Raw genomic sequence first — 14,659 nt, 5'->3', positions numbered from 1 at the left:
TATTATTATTATTTTCGTTCCTTTCGGTGTTTTTCTTTTCTATTTACTTCCCCTCGCTTTATTTTCCCCCGGTTTCTGGCCGGCGTTGCGATGTGCCCACCCTCCGCCGGCGGTTCAGGCCGGAGGAGCCGGGTTTCAGCTCCCTCCAGTCCCCTTTACATCCCTCATCGGAGCCCCACTCGCACGGTGTCACCCGCACGGACCCGGCTCCGAACCTCAGCCCCAACCTTGCGGTGAGCGGGGGGTGTCCGGGACCCTAAGGGAGGAGGCGAGCAAAGGCCCCTCCAGCAGCAGGGGCCGAACACGGAGTTGCCGTACCCGCATTGCTCCCTGAAGACACGGAGCTGCCCTAAGGCTCTGCTTCGGACAAACTCACGAGACGCGACCTCCTGCACCTTAAATATAAAAAATAAGATTAAGAAAAAAAAAAATGAAGGCTTTGCCGCCGTTAATTTAAGAGCGAGAGGCGAGAGGTTCTTTTGCTATTCCCTTTTCTTTTCTTTTTTTTTTTTTTTTTCCTAGTGAGGAGAAGACACGATTGACTGCGGCAATTAATCCCGTAGCGAGTTGCATTTACAAATCCAGGATGGAGCGATTCATTAAACCGGCGCCGCATGGAGCTGCGGAGGTGCAAACCCATTGCAGCTCGGGGTTAAGGACCTTTCGGTCCTCAGGGCGCGCAGTGTCCTCGCCGACACCGCTACAACGCGGGTACGCACAGGGGGAAACCCATACCCCGCCTGTACCAAGCCCCGGAGTGTCCCCCACCATCTCTTCACACGCGCATCTTGAGCGCCCGCTGCTCGGAGTGCGGCTCTGCTGGGAGCGGGATGCGCCCCTGCCCGGCTCGCAGCGCTGCGGAGTGTCTTTCCGAAAACACGGCCGGGCTCGAATGTCAGCTATTTTCCCAAGGAAGTTCCTTCCCTCCCAGAATGCCGGTGGGTCTCGTAGGGCAATGAAAAGGTTCTTTAATTTCGGAGGTGTAGAAACGGGCAGGTAGGGGAAATTTGCCCGTTCGGGAAAATAAGCGGCTGGATGAGTGCGTGCGAGCGAAAATAACGCGTGGAGACAAGAGAGGGACGACGGCACGGCGCGGAGCCCCGCGCTGACCCGGACGAGCCGCCCCGCCGCGCATCTCGTTGCGGCCCGGCCCGGCGCGGGCCCCGCGCGCTCCACCGGCGTTCAAAGTGCGCGGAGGATGCGGCCGAAAACAAAAGAGCGCGGCGGCACCGCGCTGCCCAAGGCTGCGCGCCTCGGCGGGAGCTGCGCTTGGGTTGCGCGGGGTTTGCGCGGGCCGCCAGCGCTGTGGATTGAGATGTGGATTGGGAGCAGACGGCGCTGCCCCGCTCGCACGCCCGGCGCGGGGGCCGCACAGCAGGAGCCGGGAGCGGCCGTGCCGAGGGGCGAGGGGGGGGGGAGGGAGGGGGGAATGGGGGTGGGCACCTCGCGGTTCACCCCCCCCGCAGCCGCCGCCCGCCAGAGGTCTGCTGCAAATTCCCCGTTTCGTTGTGGTTCTTTTTCGCCCTCCTCTCCTCGGCGCGGCCTCCATTGTTCCAGGTTCGCGCTGCCACCGCTGATAAGAAGGAAAGCCCCCGAAAAAGAAAAAAAAAAAAAAAAGAAGGAAGAGAAGCACAGCCCAAGATTTTGATTTACGAGCTAATCAAAACATTATATCTTTGGTCAAGTGGCGCAGAAAAATGATGACCCTCCAGGCTTCAGCTAGGGGGAGAGAGAAATTCAGATCACACTCGGAGTGATTTATGCCCGCTCTGAGCGGTCACGTTGATTTTTCATCGTTTGAGCCATTACACAGTAGAGTGGAAAACTCTGATCCAATATTTCTGTGCTCCGGAAACGGTCCATATATTACCCTCAACGTATATATACATATATTAGATACGTATATTCTTTCTCCGCGCACACACGTCCTCTAAATATACATGCAGACATTCTGCAGGGAGGGAGAGCGGTATAAATAACCGCGCACCGGGAAGAACCGAGAGGCGAAAGCAGCGCCCGCCGCCACCGCGCTGTTCCCGAGAGGGGACTCCTCGGGTCGGCCCCGACCCCGCCGAGTGGAGGGGGGGGGAGAGGAGTGGGGTGGGGGCCCCGTGTCGCGACGCTGGCACTCACCCGGCCGAAGTGTTGACACGGCACAAGAAAACCGACGGCAGCGGCGCTGGGCCGGGCGGGCAGCACGGTCAGGTTCGGGAGGGCCGCCGCCTCCCCCTGCCCGGGAGCGTGTCGAGGAGGGGAGGGATGGAGAAATAGAAAGAAATAAACAATAATAGAAGGAAAATGGAAAAAAGAGGAGGCTGCCGGCCGCAGAGCGGGGGACACCGCTCTGTCGGGTGGGGGGCGCTGCTCACACCGTGAGCCCGACCTCTCCCCAGGCCCCGGTTCCTCTCTCCCTCCCACCCCCCTCCCGCCGCTCACTGCCCCCGGCCCGCCGGGAGGTGCGCACTCCCCGCCCCCGTGCGCCCCGACGGCCCCGCTTTGAGGGGCTCCCGCTCCGGGGGTCTCGGCCCGGCCGCCGCGAATCCCCCACCGCTGCCGAGCGCGCTCCGTTCTCCGGGGGGGCCCTCCGCTCCCGCTGCCGCCCCTCCCGGCCGCCCGGGTGGGAGCCGCCGGGAGGGCCGAGCGGCAATTCATCTTGATTTGCCTCATTGTCCGGAGCTCGCGAGCTATAATCCTGTATAATTTCAGGAACAAGCAGGTTTAGAATTAATGGGTCACTCGTATTTAAAACAAAACACGCGAGAGCACGACCTTTCCCTCGGAGCGCGCGGCGCGGCGCGGCACGGCAGGAAGCGGGGGCTCACCTCTCACCCCGCGCCGCGCTGCGCCCGCTCTTTGTTTCCGTACCGTCCGCGCGGGGCTTCGGAAATAGCGACGCAGCGCTGCGCGAAGGAGCTCCCGGCTCCGCGGAGAAGGTGAGCGCGGGGGGTGGGCTGCCGCGCGGCACAGGGTTGTTTTGCAGGCGGGCGTCGCTTCTTCTTCTCTCTTTCTGTTTTATTTTGTTTCCTTTTCTCCCCCTCCCTCTTCTTAAAGGCGATAAAAGCTCTCTCCGCTGCGCTGCGGCCGCCAGTTCCCGAGCGCACCGCTGCCACGGCTTTCCCGGGGTGCGCGTGGGGACAGAGGGATCCCCTCCGCTCCGTGCCGCGCACCTCCAGCGGGAAAGGATTGTTATGAGTTTTTTTCTTTCTCTTTCTTTTTTTTTTTTTTTTCCGCGCGAAAAAGTGCGGCGTTGATTCGTACCGCCGCGGGAGTGCAGCGAACGACATCCGCGGCTGCGGAGCGGCCACCGCTGCGCGCTCCGCTCGGAAATAAAGCTCCGGACAGAAGTGAATGCTGCATCTTTTACTCCCATGAAATAAAACACATTATTTTTCATGTCGGCTGAAAAGTAAAACAAGAATATTGTACGAAATGTTATACACAGGGCATGTTTTACATTGCAATATCAGAAACATCTTTGCATCCACCAGAGGTACTATTCTAAAACCGATATTCACACAAGGTTGTTTTTTTTAATAATTATATGTTAGAAACATACAGTGTCGCATTTAGTATATACATTCCCTTGCTCGCAAGCGAAAAAACTCCTAATCGCTTCTGTGTAACATGCTTTATTTTAAAGCCTACCCTTTTAAAAACACTGTTGTGATATTACTAACAACTGCTTTTATAAAATTAATTTGACATTTCGATATATATACATCCTTTCCGTCATTTTTTATGTTAACAATGCTAAACTTAAAAAATAACAAGCTTATAGGAACATTAAAATGTCATATCATATCCAGTCAACCGTTTGTCCGTATATATATATATATATATATATGTCCTTGTAACTGCTGAAATACTCTTAGCGTAGATCTCCCAGTCTGCAGGAGGTCCTTTGAAAACAAAGGAACTATCTCATTTCAGTGGTTTCCTTTACTCCCTTCTCTCCTCTTTCCCCTCTCTCTCTGTTTTTCCCCCTCTCCTCCTCCACAGTGCCCACCACTCTCCAGCGCAGCTCAGTCCGTGGCAGCGGGGTTGAGTTGGGCTCACACAGGCCTGTCCACGGCGTACTGGCAGGCGCTCAGGTTGGATGCCGGGTTCTGCACACTGGCGTAGCCAAAGCTGGAGTGCTGCTTTGCTTTGAGTCTCAGGCTGGCCAAGCTCGAGTTACACGTGTCCCTATAAACGTATGGAGGCGTTGGAGGAGCGTACGGACAGGCCGGCGTGGGCACCGCCGAGTTGAGGGAGGGGTTGCTCAGGTTGTTCAAGTTGTTCAGGCTGTTGAGGCCGGAGCCGGGCACGCCAGTGACCGCCGAGGGCACCATGCTGGAGGACATGCTCATGGAGGAGATGGAGTTGGGAGGGGAGAACATGCTCTGGGAGGACAGCGGGTTGACGTTCATGGAGTTGAAGAAGGGGAAGCTCTTGGTGGAGAGGGAGGCAGAGGTGAGGCCCTTGGCCGCCCAGTTGTTGTACGAGTACCCGGGGTACATGTCGTCGTAGGGCTGCATCAGGCCATTGAACTGCGGCCCGAAGCCGTTCTTGCACAGCTCAGCCTGCTGGTTCCTCTCTCTCTTCCTCCATTTGGCTCTGCGGTTCTTGAACCAAACCTTTAGAAACGGGGGAGAGGAGGGGAGATGGAGAAGTGTGTTAGTGGTGGCCACCCCAAGTGTGCCATCCCCAGATGGGCACACAGAGCCTCTCCCGTGCATGGCTGCACTCTCATTCTTGCCCCAGGGAAGAACACTACTGTTTTTTCCTTCCCCACCCCCTCCCCTTTATTTTTTTAATTTTTATTTATATTTTTCCTTCTCCCCCTCCTTCCCCCTCTCCCCTCTCGATTCTTTCTCTCTCTTTTATTTTTTTTTCTCCCCTTCTTGGCTCAGTCCAAAGCGCCGTCATCCAGGGGAAATACAAGAGTGCAAAAACCGAGGGCAGAACGCCTGGAAAGCGGCGGAACTTTAAGGCAATGTTTCCTATTATGGGGAGGGAGAGGGAAGCCAGCAACTCATAAATCGTTACTTCACTTGGTTAAAGCTCCGAGTTCCCCCTGAGAGAGAGCTTCCAGAGCCGGGAACCACTTCTAAACAAACTCGTTCGACCGCTCTTTGTAAAAAAGAAAAAAATAAAAAATAAAGGGAAAAAAAAAGAGAGAGAGGAAGAGAAGAAAATCGCTTCTTAACAACGTGCTAAATGAGGTCTGAGGGAGCCTCCCCGCAGACAAAGGACAGCGCGCCTTCTCCAATCCACACGCGGGTGTCTGAGCGCCGGCGGTGCCGCGGGGTCGGTGTGGATTGGAGCCCCAGGGGGTGCAGAGCCGGCGGCGGCCGAGCGGGGAGCGGCAGCAGCGCCGGGAACACCGGCACACGGCTCCCAGCTCCGCGCCGCCCGCTCACCTTCTGCATTCTCCAAGCGAGGAGGAGAGGGCTTAGGTGGTTTTGTTTGTTCGTTTGATTGTTTGTTTTTTTTTTACCGAAAATCTGGGAGGCTCGGTTCCGCTCATTTTAGCTATATATATATTTAATGATTATTATTATTCATTTTTATTATTTGTTTTTCCCCAGCGTTCGCCCGCGCGCAGGATGTGGCCCCGGGATGTCCGCAGCGCGCCGATGGCTCCCATAAATCTCGGAGAGGGGAAAGGGCGGAGAGGCGCTCGGCGAATTGCGAAGCGAAAGAAAATGCGCGGAAGGGCACGTCGGGAGAGCGCAGACAGCCCGCGTGCGTTTTACATCTTTTTCTCGTTAGAGGACGCGCAGGTTGCAGCCTATTCCCAGCCACTCTCCCGGCCAACGGTTTCCGTAGGTTCCCGTGGGAAGCAGCAGCACGGTGAGGCGGAGCGCTCCGCGGGAGCTGTGCTCCGTTGCGAGAGTAGAGCCGGGGCCGCCTGCCCGGGCGGAAGGGCCCGGCCCCGCTCTCCGCACGGACCCGAAACCGAAAGCAGACGCGGAACTCTGTCCCCGCTCCGCCCCCGGACTCACCCGAACCCGGGCCTCGGTGAGGTTGGTCCAGACGGCGATCTCCTCGCGGGTGGACATGTCGGGGTAGCGGTTCCGCTGGAAGGTGGCCTCCAGCTCCTGCAGCTGCTGGCTGGTGAAGTGCGTCCGCTGCCGCCGCTGCCGCTTCTTCTTGGAGGGGTCCTCGGGCCCCGCATCCTCGCTCTTGCCCTGCTGGCTCTTCTCTTTCTCTGCAAGGGGGGAAGAGAAAACAGCGGGGCGGAAAACAGGGGCACCTCAGCCTCCCAAGCCTCGCCCCGCTCCCCGCGGACTGCCCCCGCGCCGCTAATCATTAACCCGCGCCCGGCCCCCGGCGGCTCCGCGCTCCTCTGCGGCTTTTCCGCCGCCCGCTACGGGAGTTGCGTTCTCCCGTCCGTGTGCGCTTCCGACGCCGGCGGAGCTCCGCTCTCCTCGCCCGCGTTACGCGTTACCGGCCTGGGGCAGCCGGATTGCGGCCAGTCCCCCCCCCGCGCAGACCGCCCGTCTCTATGCACGGCGCTCGCCCGTTGCTGTCCGTTACCACTCGCCCTCTGTCCGTACCACTGGTCTGTTTCTACCCGTGTTATTCGCCATCCTGTCTCCACATTACTCTCGTTCTGTATCCGTGTTATCCGCCCGCCTGCATCCGTACTACTTATGTATCCGATACCCTTTTATCCGCACCATTCACCCGTCCGCCGGTGTTACTCGTCTATACACATCCACGTTACTCGCCTATCTGTATCCACCCTGCTGGTCATAGGATCGCCTACTTGTATCCATATTATTTCCTTTGTGTATCCATATTACCTGCCCACTGTATCCATGTCATTCGTTCTCCGTATCCATTTCATTCACCCATCTGCACCCGCATTAGTCGACCTGTATTCGTACGTCTGTACTCGTTTTACCTGCCCTCTATAACCGTATCATTCAGCCATTCGTAACCTCGTTATTCGCCATATATTCGCCCATCTGTATCCACGCTGCCAACCCTTCTGTATCCATATAATCCGCCCTCCTCATCCCAACACTCTCCCATCTGTACTCACATCACTCGCCACGTTATTTGCCCATCTGCTCCCCCATCGCTCACCCCCTACAATCCGATCTCTCGCCTGCCCGTCTCACGCCGTTCTCCCGCAGCCGTCAACACCCGCCCCGAGCCAGGACCGAGGGACTGCGGGCCGGGGGCGCCGCGCCGCTCGCCGCCTCTTACCTACGGCCTCGGGGCTGGAGGTGTCGGAGATAGTGTGCACCTCCAGCCGGTGCTTGGCGGCCTCCAGGGAGGAGCGAGCCTGCCCGGGTGCCAGCGCCGTCGCCATGGCCAGCGCGGGCTGCTGGTGGTGGCAGGAGGATGAGGAGGATGAGGAGGAAGGTGAGGAGGAACACAGCTTATTATTCCCGGCTCCCAGGCGCTCCAGGCTTAGCGGGTCCTTCATGCAACTCATCGGCGAGAGGACGCCGAAGCCGACGGGCGCGCCCGGGGGGGCTGACGGGAGAAAGAGTGCGTGTGCCCGGGGGGGCGGCCCGGGCAGTCGCGGCGCTCCCTCCCTAGGCGGCCTCCCGGGGCTCGGCTAGCGGCGGGGCGGGCTGGCGCGCCCCGGAGCCCCCACCGCCCGGGGGGGCGCGGTGGCGGCAGGCGAGCGAGCGGCTCCGGTCCCGCAAGAGCCGTCACGACCACCCCGCAGCTCCCCGGCCGGCGGCCCCCGGCCCGCCGCGGGGCTCGGCGGCGCTCCGCGGGGCGCTCCGCTCCGCCGCCCGCGCATGGACCCGCGCCGCGCCGCGGCCAGCCCCGCACCGCATCAGCTCAGCCGCTTCCCTCTTGGCCTGACATCTTAAACCGGCGGCGGCCTTCCCCGCGCCGGCACGTCACCCGCGCCCGCCCCGCTCCGCCCCCGCACCGCCTCCCGCCGCTCGCCGCTCCCGCCCCCGCCGCGCCCCGCCCCGCCCGGGCCTCCCCCGGGCCTCCCGCACGGCGGCACCGGGCGGCCGGAGCGGAGCGGGGCGGCCCCGGGAGGAGAGGCCGGACTCCGGCCCCGGGTGGGCAATAAGAGCGAGGGCTGTGCGGCGGGTGGGACGGGCTCGGGGCAGGTGACAGCGGTGCCGACGGCCGCAACGACGAAGCAGCGACAGCCGCCAGTAGTTCTCCGCGGTGCGGGTCGGGAAGCCCTCACCTCGCTGCCACCGACGCGGGGAGGGCTGCACGAATCACGGCTTCGAGCGCGCGTGATTTCCGCGCCCCCGCCCGGACCCGCTGGAGAAGGCTCCCGCTGCCGCCCCGCGCCCTCCACGCAGCACTGCTCGCCCCGTCTCCCCACGCCTCGGGGCTCAGGTGCAGCCGGCCCGTGGGACAGCCCCCCCCCCCACCCCGCTGTCCTCCTCGTCCCCCCCGCCGGGGTCCCTCCGCCCGCTGATGTTCGCACCGTCCCTCGCAACTGCACTTATCGCCGAATGGCACATATTCCTTTCGCGGGCTGTTAGTAAAGAAGGTTAAATTAATTTACATTCTGCTCATTATCTGCTGTTTAAATGACGCGTTTTTATCCCCGAGATTTGGCAGCGAATCTCTTTCCTCAGACCCCACAGCGTTTCGGCGGAGACAACGCTCTTACATTTGTAGTGGATTTTAATCTGATAAGACTCTAATTTGCTTAAGTCTCTTAAATAGGGGGTTTAAAATGATTCTAGCCGTTTTCTTATTGAATTTCCTCTAATTCCCTCAAGATCATAAAGTATATGTGTAAAGTAAATATTTCCTCCCTCCGCACCGGCAGCCGATGACCTATAACTGAGTCAATACGAAGCCGGCTCCGCTCCGCACAATTTGTTTACCGACCCTATCCCCACTCCCACCCCACGCCTCGCTCCCGCAGTCAGACCCCCCCCCTCCGGTCCGGGCCCGGCCCCGCGTCCTCCGCTCCCACCCGAGGGGGGCCGATCCCCAAAAACGAGGGCGTGTAGGCTCTTCCCCCGACTTACAGCCCCGCACACGGCCGAGAGGGGAGCGGGCAGGCGGCGTTAGTTGTCATGGCGACCATAAATCACCTAAATCCAAAAATACCCACCTAGAAGCTGAGATGAAGCTTTTATTTCCCAAGTGAAATAATATTTTAGAAGCTGTCAGCCAACCGAAAAACAACCTCATTGCAGGCACCCAAGCCATATATTAGCGCTAAAGGTTCCAATTAAAACGTCAAGAAGACTTTTTTGTTTAACTTCTCCTTTCCCGCTTGCAGCTCCCATCCCCTCAGGCCCGATCTGCTCGCCGCGGGGCCGCCCCAAAGCCCAGCCCGGAACGTCGGGCACAGCCCCAAATATTAGGGACCGGGGGACCCTCCCTCCTCCTTTTTGCAATGCTTTTATTTTATTTGGTTTACTTTTATTTTATTCCGAGTGTTACTTTCTCCCGTCCCAACCCGCCCACCTCCCGCAGGTCTTTATTTTCCCACTTTTCTTTCATCTACTTATAGGATCGCCGACGGACACCTCGGGGTTGCGCAGCCCCGCTCGCCTTGCCTGCTGCTCCCCTCCCTTGTTGTCTCCCGCCTATCTCGGATTACCGCGTATTCTCCTCGATGAAGAGCCATTAATTACCCATTCAGTCAATATTAGGAAGACTACAGAGCTTTTTACATAGGATTAAGAAGACATCAGATTGTTCCATTAGTATATTCCTCCTCACGAATAAGCTTTCCTTATACATTTCGTTTTCCCTGGAGTGAGGCTAACAACTGCTGCATATATTATTCTCAGACACCGGCGGGGAGGGGAAAAAAAGAAAATAAAACTGATGCGACGCTCGAAGCGCGGTAACAAACTTCCCGTGCGCAGCCGGCGGGGTGCGGGGTGTGGGGTGCGGGGTCTGTCCCCGTCCGGCAATGGGGGGAGGCGGGGCCAGACCACTCCGAGCACCTTCCGCGGGGCTGGGCGTAAGGCGGGATCACTGCTCTATTTTTCTCTCTTCTTTTTTAAATTTTTTTGTTTATTTTTATTATTTTTCTTTTAAGCGACAAGAAGTTACTGAGTGTTCAGCCCAAATAATTATTTCCTCTTTTATTTTCTTTCTTTTTCTTTCCTTTTTTCCCTTTTTTTCTTTTTTTTTCTTTTCTTTTCTTTTTTTTTTTTTTTTTTGCTCCCCTCCCCCCGCTTCTTTTAAGGGGTTGAAACAATCGATTCGCGCTGGTGCCGCTGATACAGGGCGGACTGTAATCCCAGTGCTTTATACTGGGAGGCGGCTGCTTCAGCGTCACCCGCGTTAGCGGCTGCGGGTAAGGATTCCCGCAGCTAACGAATTCTATAGATTATCTAAGTTCAATTAAAAACGCACAGGTAGAATCTAAGCACCCCTCTGCCCTTCGTAAAAATTATCCGAATAAGTCCCCCAGAAGCCAGCCCGCCTGCTGGGTGCTTTTCCAACCTTGTGCACCCAGCAGCGCTTTTTCCATCTCTCCAGGTATACACGGCGCCCGCCTTTGCCATTCTCGGCCGCAGCGCTATTTTTTCACTTGGCTATCTTCATTTCCCCCTGCACAACGGACCCGTTCCTAAGCCGGAGCCCCAGCGCCCGCCTCGCTTGCGGCATCTCCTCCCGAATTTCGTTCCCTCCTCCCGCAGGACGGCAATCACGGCACCGCGCTGCCCGGTCCCAAACACGCGCGCCGGCAGAACGCGGTTACGGACGGTCCGTGCACTATTTCGCTGCCCTATATCGGACGCACTGAAGGACGAGATATTTTTCTCGAGGTAAACCACGTCAAGCCTAAAGTTCTGACGCCCAGACACAGCCCGCAATCAACGAGCACCGCGGGATTCATAGCGCAACGAAAAGAAGAGAGGAAAAAAAAACCCACCAAAAACAAACAAACAACAAAATCCAATAAAAGCTACGAGAACCTCTACGGAATTCAAAGGCAAATCGCAGCCATTCGGACTCTGCCCCGCACGTCGGGGCGCTCCAAGAGCTGCCGCCCGCACACAGCAAGGCGGCAGGGCAGCCCAGCGATGTGCCAGGGTTCTCGTTCAATTCTGGACATTCAGAGTGTTCAGGTAGAGATTTCCCCCTTCAGCCCAACGGGTAGGACGCAGAACGGCTGACAGGGGAACGAGGCTGGGCATTTTAAGTTCACGACAGTAACCCGCGATCCTAATTGACGGTTAAGAAAATATCCGCTTGTTTCTTGGCGGGGAAAGTAAAAGCGAACATGTCAGGGAGAGCATGTGGGCATTACTTTTATAAATATTTCGCCGAAAAGGGAAGGGCTCGTAAATTTCTCGAATCGGAAAGGTCCCCACTTCCCCATTAGCTCGCGCTCGGGGCTCTGATTAAGACCACCTGTTGGTCGGGAGGGAGGGAGGAAGGCCCTCCTTATTTCCCAGCCATACATAAAGCGATGTCACCCTTCCCTTTCATGTTATTTAACACTTATTATCGAACGAAGGAAAAAGCGACAGCGCCCGGCAAAACTGATATGGGCACAATTCAGCATCACGTATTTTTCCGGGATTAAAAATTACTGGCTCCTACAGCCTACTCGGCCGGGATCACCCTGCATTTCGCTCGCTGCTGCCCCCGATCCTCCCTGTAGCAGCTGGCAGGGTGCGATGTCCAGTGGCCCCACGGCGCTTCGAGCCCGATGCTGCTCTCCGAGCTGCACTGAGCCGCGGGGGTTAACGCGGCGATCCTACAGGGGAGTGTTTAACCACGACACCGGCAAGGCGTGCATTATTAATTTCGTCTAGTTTCCCGTATTATTAATTCAGGTTAATGTATTTTATTTAAACAAAATTACGTTTATCTTGGATTAAACAGTCTCTTGGAATACGGAGCACTTGTTTTCTTTGTAATGCGTTTGCCTGGGTGTTTTTCTTTATCACCCTTTGGGCACACTCACCCTCGGGCCGCCTGCAGCAGGCACGAGACGTGAAGGCGGCGCGCCGTCCCTCCTCTCAGGGAAGGGATGGGGGGGAGGTGAAAAATGGAAACAGTCAAGGATAAAAAGAAAAAAATCCACCCCGAATTAGCAGAGAGATCCCGCCGGCAGCGGAGGGGCGCGGTGCTGCGCGCGTTTCGGGGCGCCGCAGGAGGCGGACGGCGCGCACCTGGAGGCGCTGCGCGGGCGGCCGGCAGGGGGCGCCATAGTGCCGCGCAGGCGGGCGGCCGGGCGCGGAGCGGCGAGGGGCCCGCGGAGGAGCTGGGGGCGGCGGGTCCCCGCGTCCCCCCGGCGCCTCCCGGCTCCCCCAGCGGAGGCCGCGGGGCGGTGGGTTCTCTTACCTAGCTGCACGCAGGCTGAGACAAGTTTACGGCAGTTGGACTCCATTACCCGTTATCTGCAAAAGATGAAGCGCGTTGGGTTGTTAAAGCAACGAATCCACGACTGCAGATGCATATATAATAAATATAACGATAGTAACAATTATGATAGCAAATATAATAACAACAGAAGCCCGGGGGAGCCGTGTGACTCCTCCGCTGCAGAGGGGTCGTACACGGGAAAAATAGAGCGCAGCCCCCGGTGCAGCTCCCCGGCCCGGCCACCCCCCCCCCCGCAGCCACGTTTTGGGGACGCGGAGGAGGGTCCCCAGCCCCAGTGGCTGGGAGGTAAAATCATGGGATTAGTGCCTGATTGAGATGTCTGTTCGGGAGATATTACAAAATTCATTATCACAGCTCTCTACTAACTCGATATGAAGTAACACAGATGGGATTTTATTAGTCCAGGCTTCCAGTGTTTACTTATGATAATTTCGGGGCCAATTTGCATGTCACCGTCGTTTCGGTGCGCTCTGCTGCTGTCCCTTTTGTAACGCCCGAGCCGGGCCGGGTCTCGGCAACGCCGCAGATGGGAACGGCGCCGGCGGGCAGCGCTCAGTCCTCCCCTGCTGCCGCGAGAAGGAAGGAGGGACGGGAAAACCCAAAGCAAAGTTCCGAGAAGCACGGTGCGAGCCCGACCATCCCGGGCTGCGGTGACACAGCCCTTTGCCCGAGGCCGACGCGGCTCGGGACGGACGCCGGGCCTAGCACCGGGCCCGGCCTGCGTGGGCCCGCAGCCCTCGATCTCCTCCCCGGCTCTGTCGGGATGAGTCCCACACAGCCGACGGCCGCTAGCCCTCCTCGGAGCCTAGGCCGACACACGGATGGGACAGCGGCCGCTCCGAGGGGAAGTTTGTTCTCCGTATTCACCCGTCTCGATGGAGAAAAGTGCCCTCGCATGGCGGATTTCTGCTCCTTGCCCGTATTCTGCTCCTTTCTCCTTTCTCACCCTCTTTATTTTGCGTCTTTTTTATAATTCATCTTTTTTTTATTAAACCACATCGCAGAGCGGGTCCAAGAAGAGCGAGGAGCATTTCCCTATTGTCTGCAGCGCGGTGCCTCAATTGCAGGCGGCTCTGCCCTCCACCTATAGAGCCGTTGCCATATCTCTTCACACTCCTCGTTCGCAATTAAACGTTTCTGCAGGCTCACACTCGCGGGCCTAGGGAGCTCTTTTCCCCTTTCTTTCCTCCCCGTCCCTTCCTCTCCCTTCCCGGGCCGGCTCCGCTAGGGAACAACCTGCCAGCAGCACTGCCACTATAAAACCTGCAGGACGCGAACAACGAAGCGGTGTCACACAGAGTATTTTTCTCTCTTCTTTCCCCCCACCCCACCTTCATTTCTTTTTTCTTTTAACCTACTGCTATTCTTGAAGAGACAAAAAAATAAAAAGTAATAATAATAAAAAAGAAATAAGCCGAGTTCCCCGGCGCGCATCTCAACAACGCCCGAAACACGGAGGTCTGCGAGAGCGACTTTACGCCCAGGATTTCGGCTCACGGTCGCCTCCTCCCCAACGAAAGCGGCTCGGAGCGGGGCCGACCGTCCGCCGGGGACAGCCGGGACCGCCGCCCCGAGGGGAACCGGCGCCGCAGGGCCCGGGCTCCCTGGACGCAGCCGCCCCACTCCGAGGCGCGTCCGTCTCCGCTGCGCCCGCCCCAACGGGGGAAGTCGGGACACAACGGCAGCAGCCGCTCCCGACCAACTCCGGAGCCCGACGGACCGAGAGAAGACGTTTAGAAATGAGCATCGAGCGGGCCGGCTGCTCCTAACTGCCGCACGCAGGAGCAGGGCCCAGCCCGCAGGTAGCCGTGGGCCTGCTTCTGCAAGGGAAGGAGCGCTCGGCCGCCCCGTAACCGGCTGCTCGCTACCCCCCGAGCCCGGGCAGCCTCCGGGGACGGGCAGCTCCAGCCTCGGCCCGGTTTCGCCCCGCCGTGCCCCGCTCTCTCCGCTCCGTGCGCCACTCACCGGGGCCGGCCGCTGTTCGCCCCGCCGCTCTGCTGCTGCCGCTGCCGCTGCTGCCGGGGGCGGCGGGGCCGCGGCGGGCTCCTGCGCTGGCTGCGGGGCTCCGAGCCGCCGCCGCCTCCCTCCGGCCCCGGCCCCCGCCCCCGGGCCTGACGTCACGGAGCCTCCTCCGAGCGCCCCGTGGCCGGGCCGGGCGGCGGCTCCGCGGCGCTGCGCGGGGCCGGGCGCGGGCGCAGGGGGCAGGCGGCGGAGCGACGGCGGCGGCGGCAGGAGGGCTGGGTGGCCGCAGAAGAGCCGAGGTGAGAGAGAGACAGAGAGAGAGCGGCCGCGGCCCCTCCGCGCCCGCGTAGAGCGCGCCCCGCCCGCCCGGGCGGCGCGAGTTGGTGTGGGAGAAGTTTCC

At 59.0% G+C, this 14,659-nt stretch overlaps 1 protein-coding gene across 2 annotated transcripts; it reads right to left on the bottom strand.

Moving 5' to 3' along the window:
- Positions 1–3,345: 3,345 nt before the first annotated feature.
- Positions 3,346–14,363, bottom strand: PITX2 (paired like homeodomain 2). 2 transcript variants are annotated; one of them, XM_065736886.1, is made up of 4 exons: positions 14,263–14,363; positions 12,256–12,311; positions 5,988–6,193; positions 3,346–4,616 (listed from the first exon to the last, which is right to left on the bottom strand). In XM_065736886.1, the coding sequence occupies exons 2-4, from the start codon at positions 12,299–12,301 to the stop codon at positions 4,053–4,055; spliced, it is 816 nt and encodes a 271-aa protein (XP_065592958.1). In that variant the 5' UTR covers positions 12,302–12,311; positions 14,263–14,363; the 3' UTR covers positions 3,346–4,052. The 2 variants fall into 2 exon arrangements, with proteins under 2 accessions (XP_065592958.1, XP_065592957.1); XM_065736885.1 differs by lacking the exons at positions 12,256–12,311; positions 14,263–14,363 and adding an exon at positions 7,201–7,811.
- Positions 14,364–14,659: the final 296 nt, after the last annotated feature.

Source organism: Cyrtonyx montezumae, unplaced genomic scaffold (genome assembly GCF_038088225.1).
Source record: "Cyrtonyx montezumae isolate F1298 unplaced genomic scaffold, pur_monq_1.0 scaffold_2, whole genome shotgun sequence".
Classification (NCBI taxonomy): domain Eukaryota; kingdom Metazoa; phylum Chordata; class Aves; order Galliformes; family Odontophoridae; genus Cyrtonyx; species Cyrtonyx montezumae.
The sequence above is the reverse complement of the archived record's forward strand: the minus strand, read 5'-3'. Positions and strand labels throughout refer to the sequence as shown.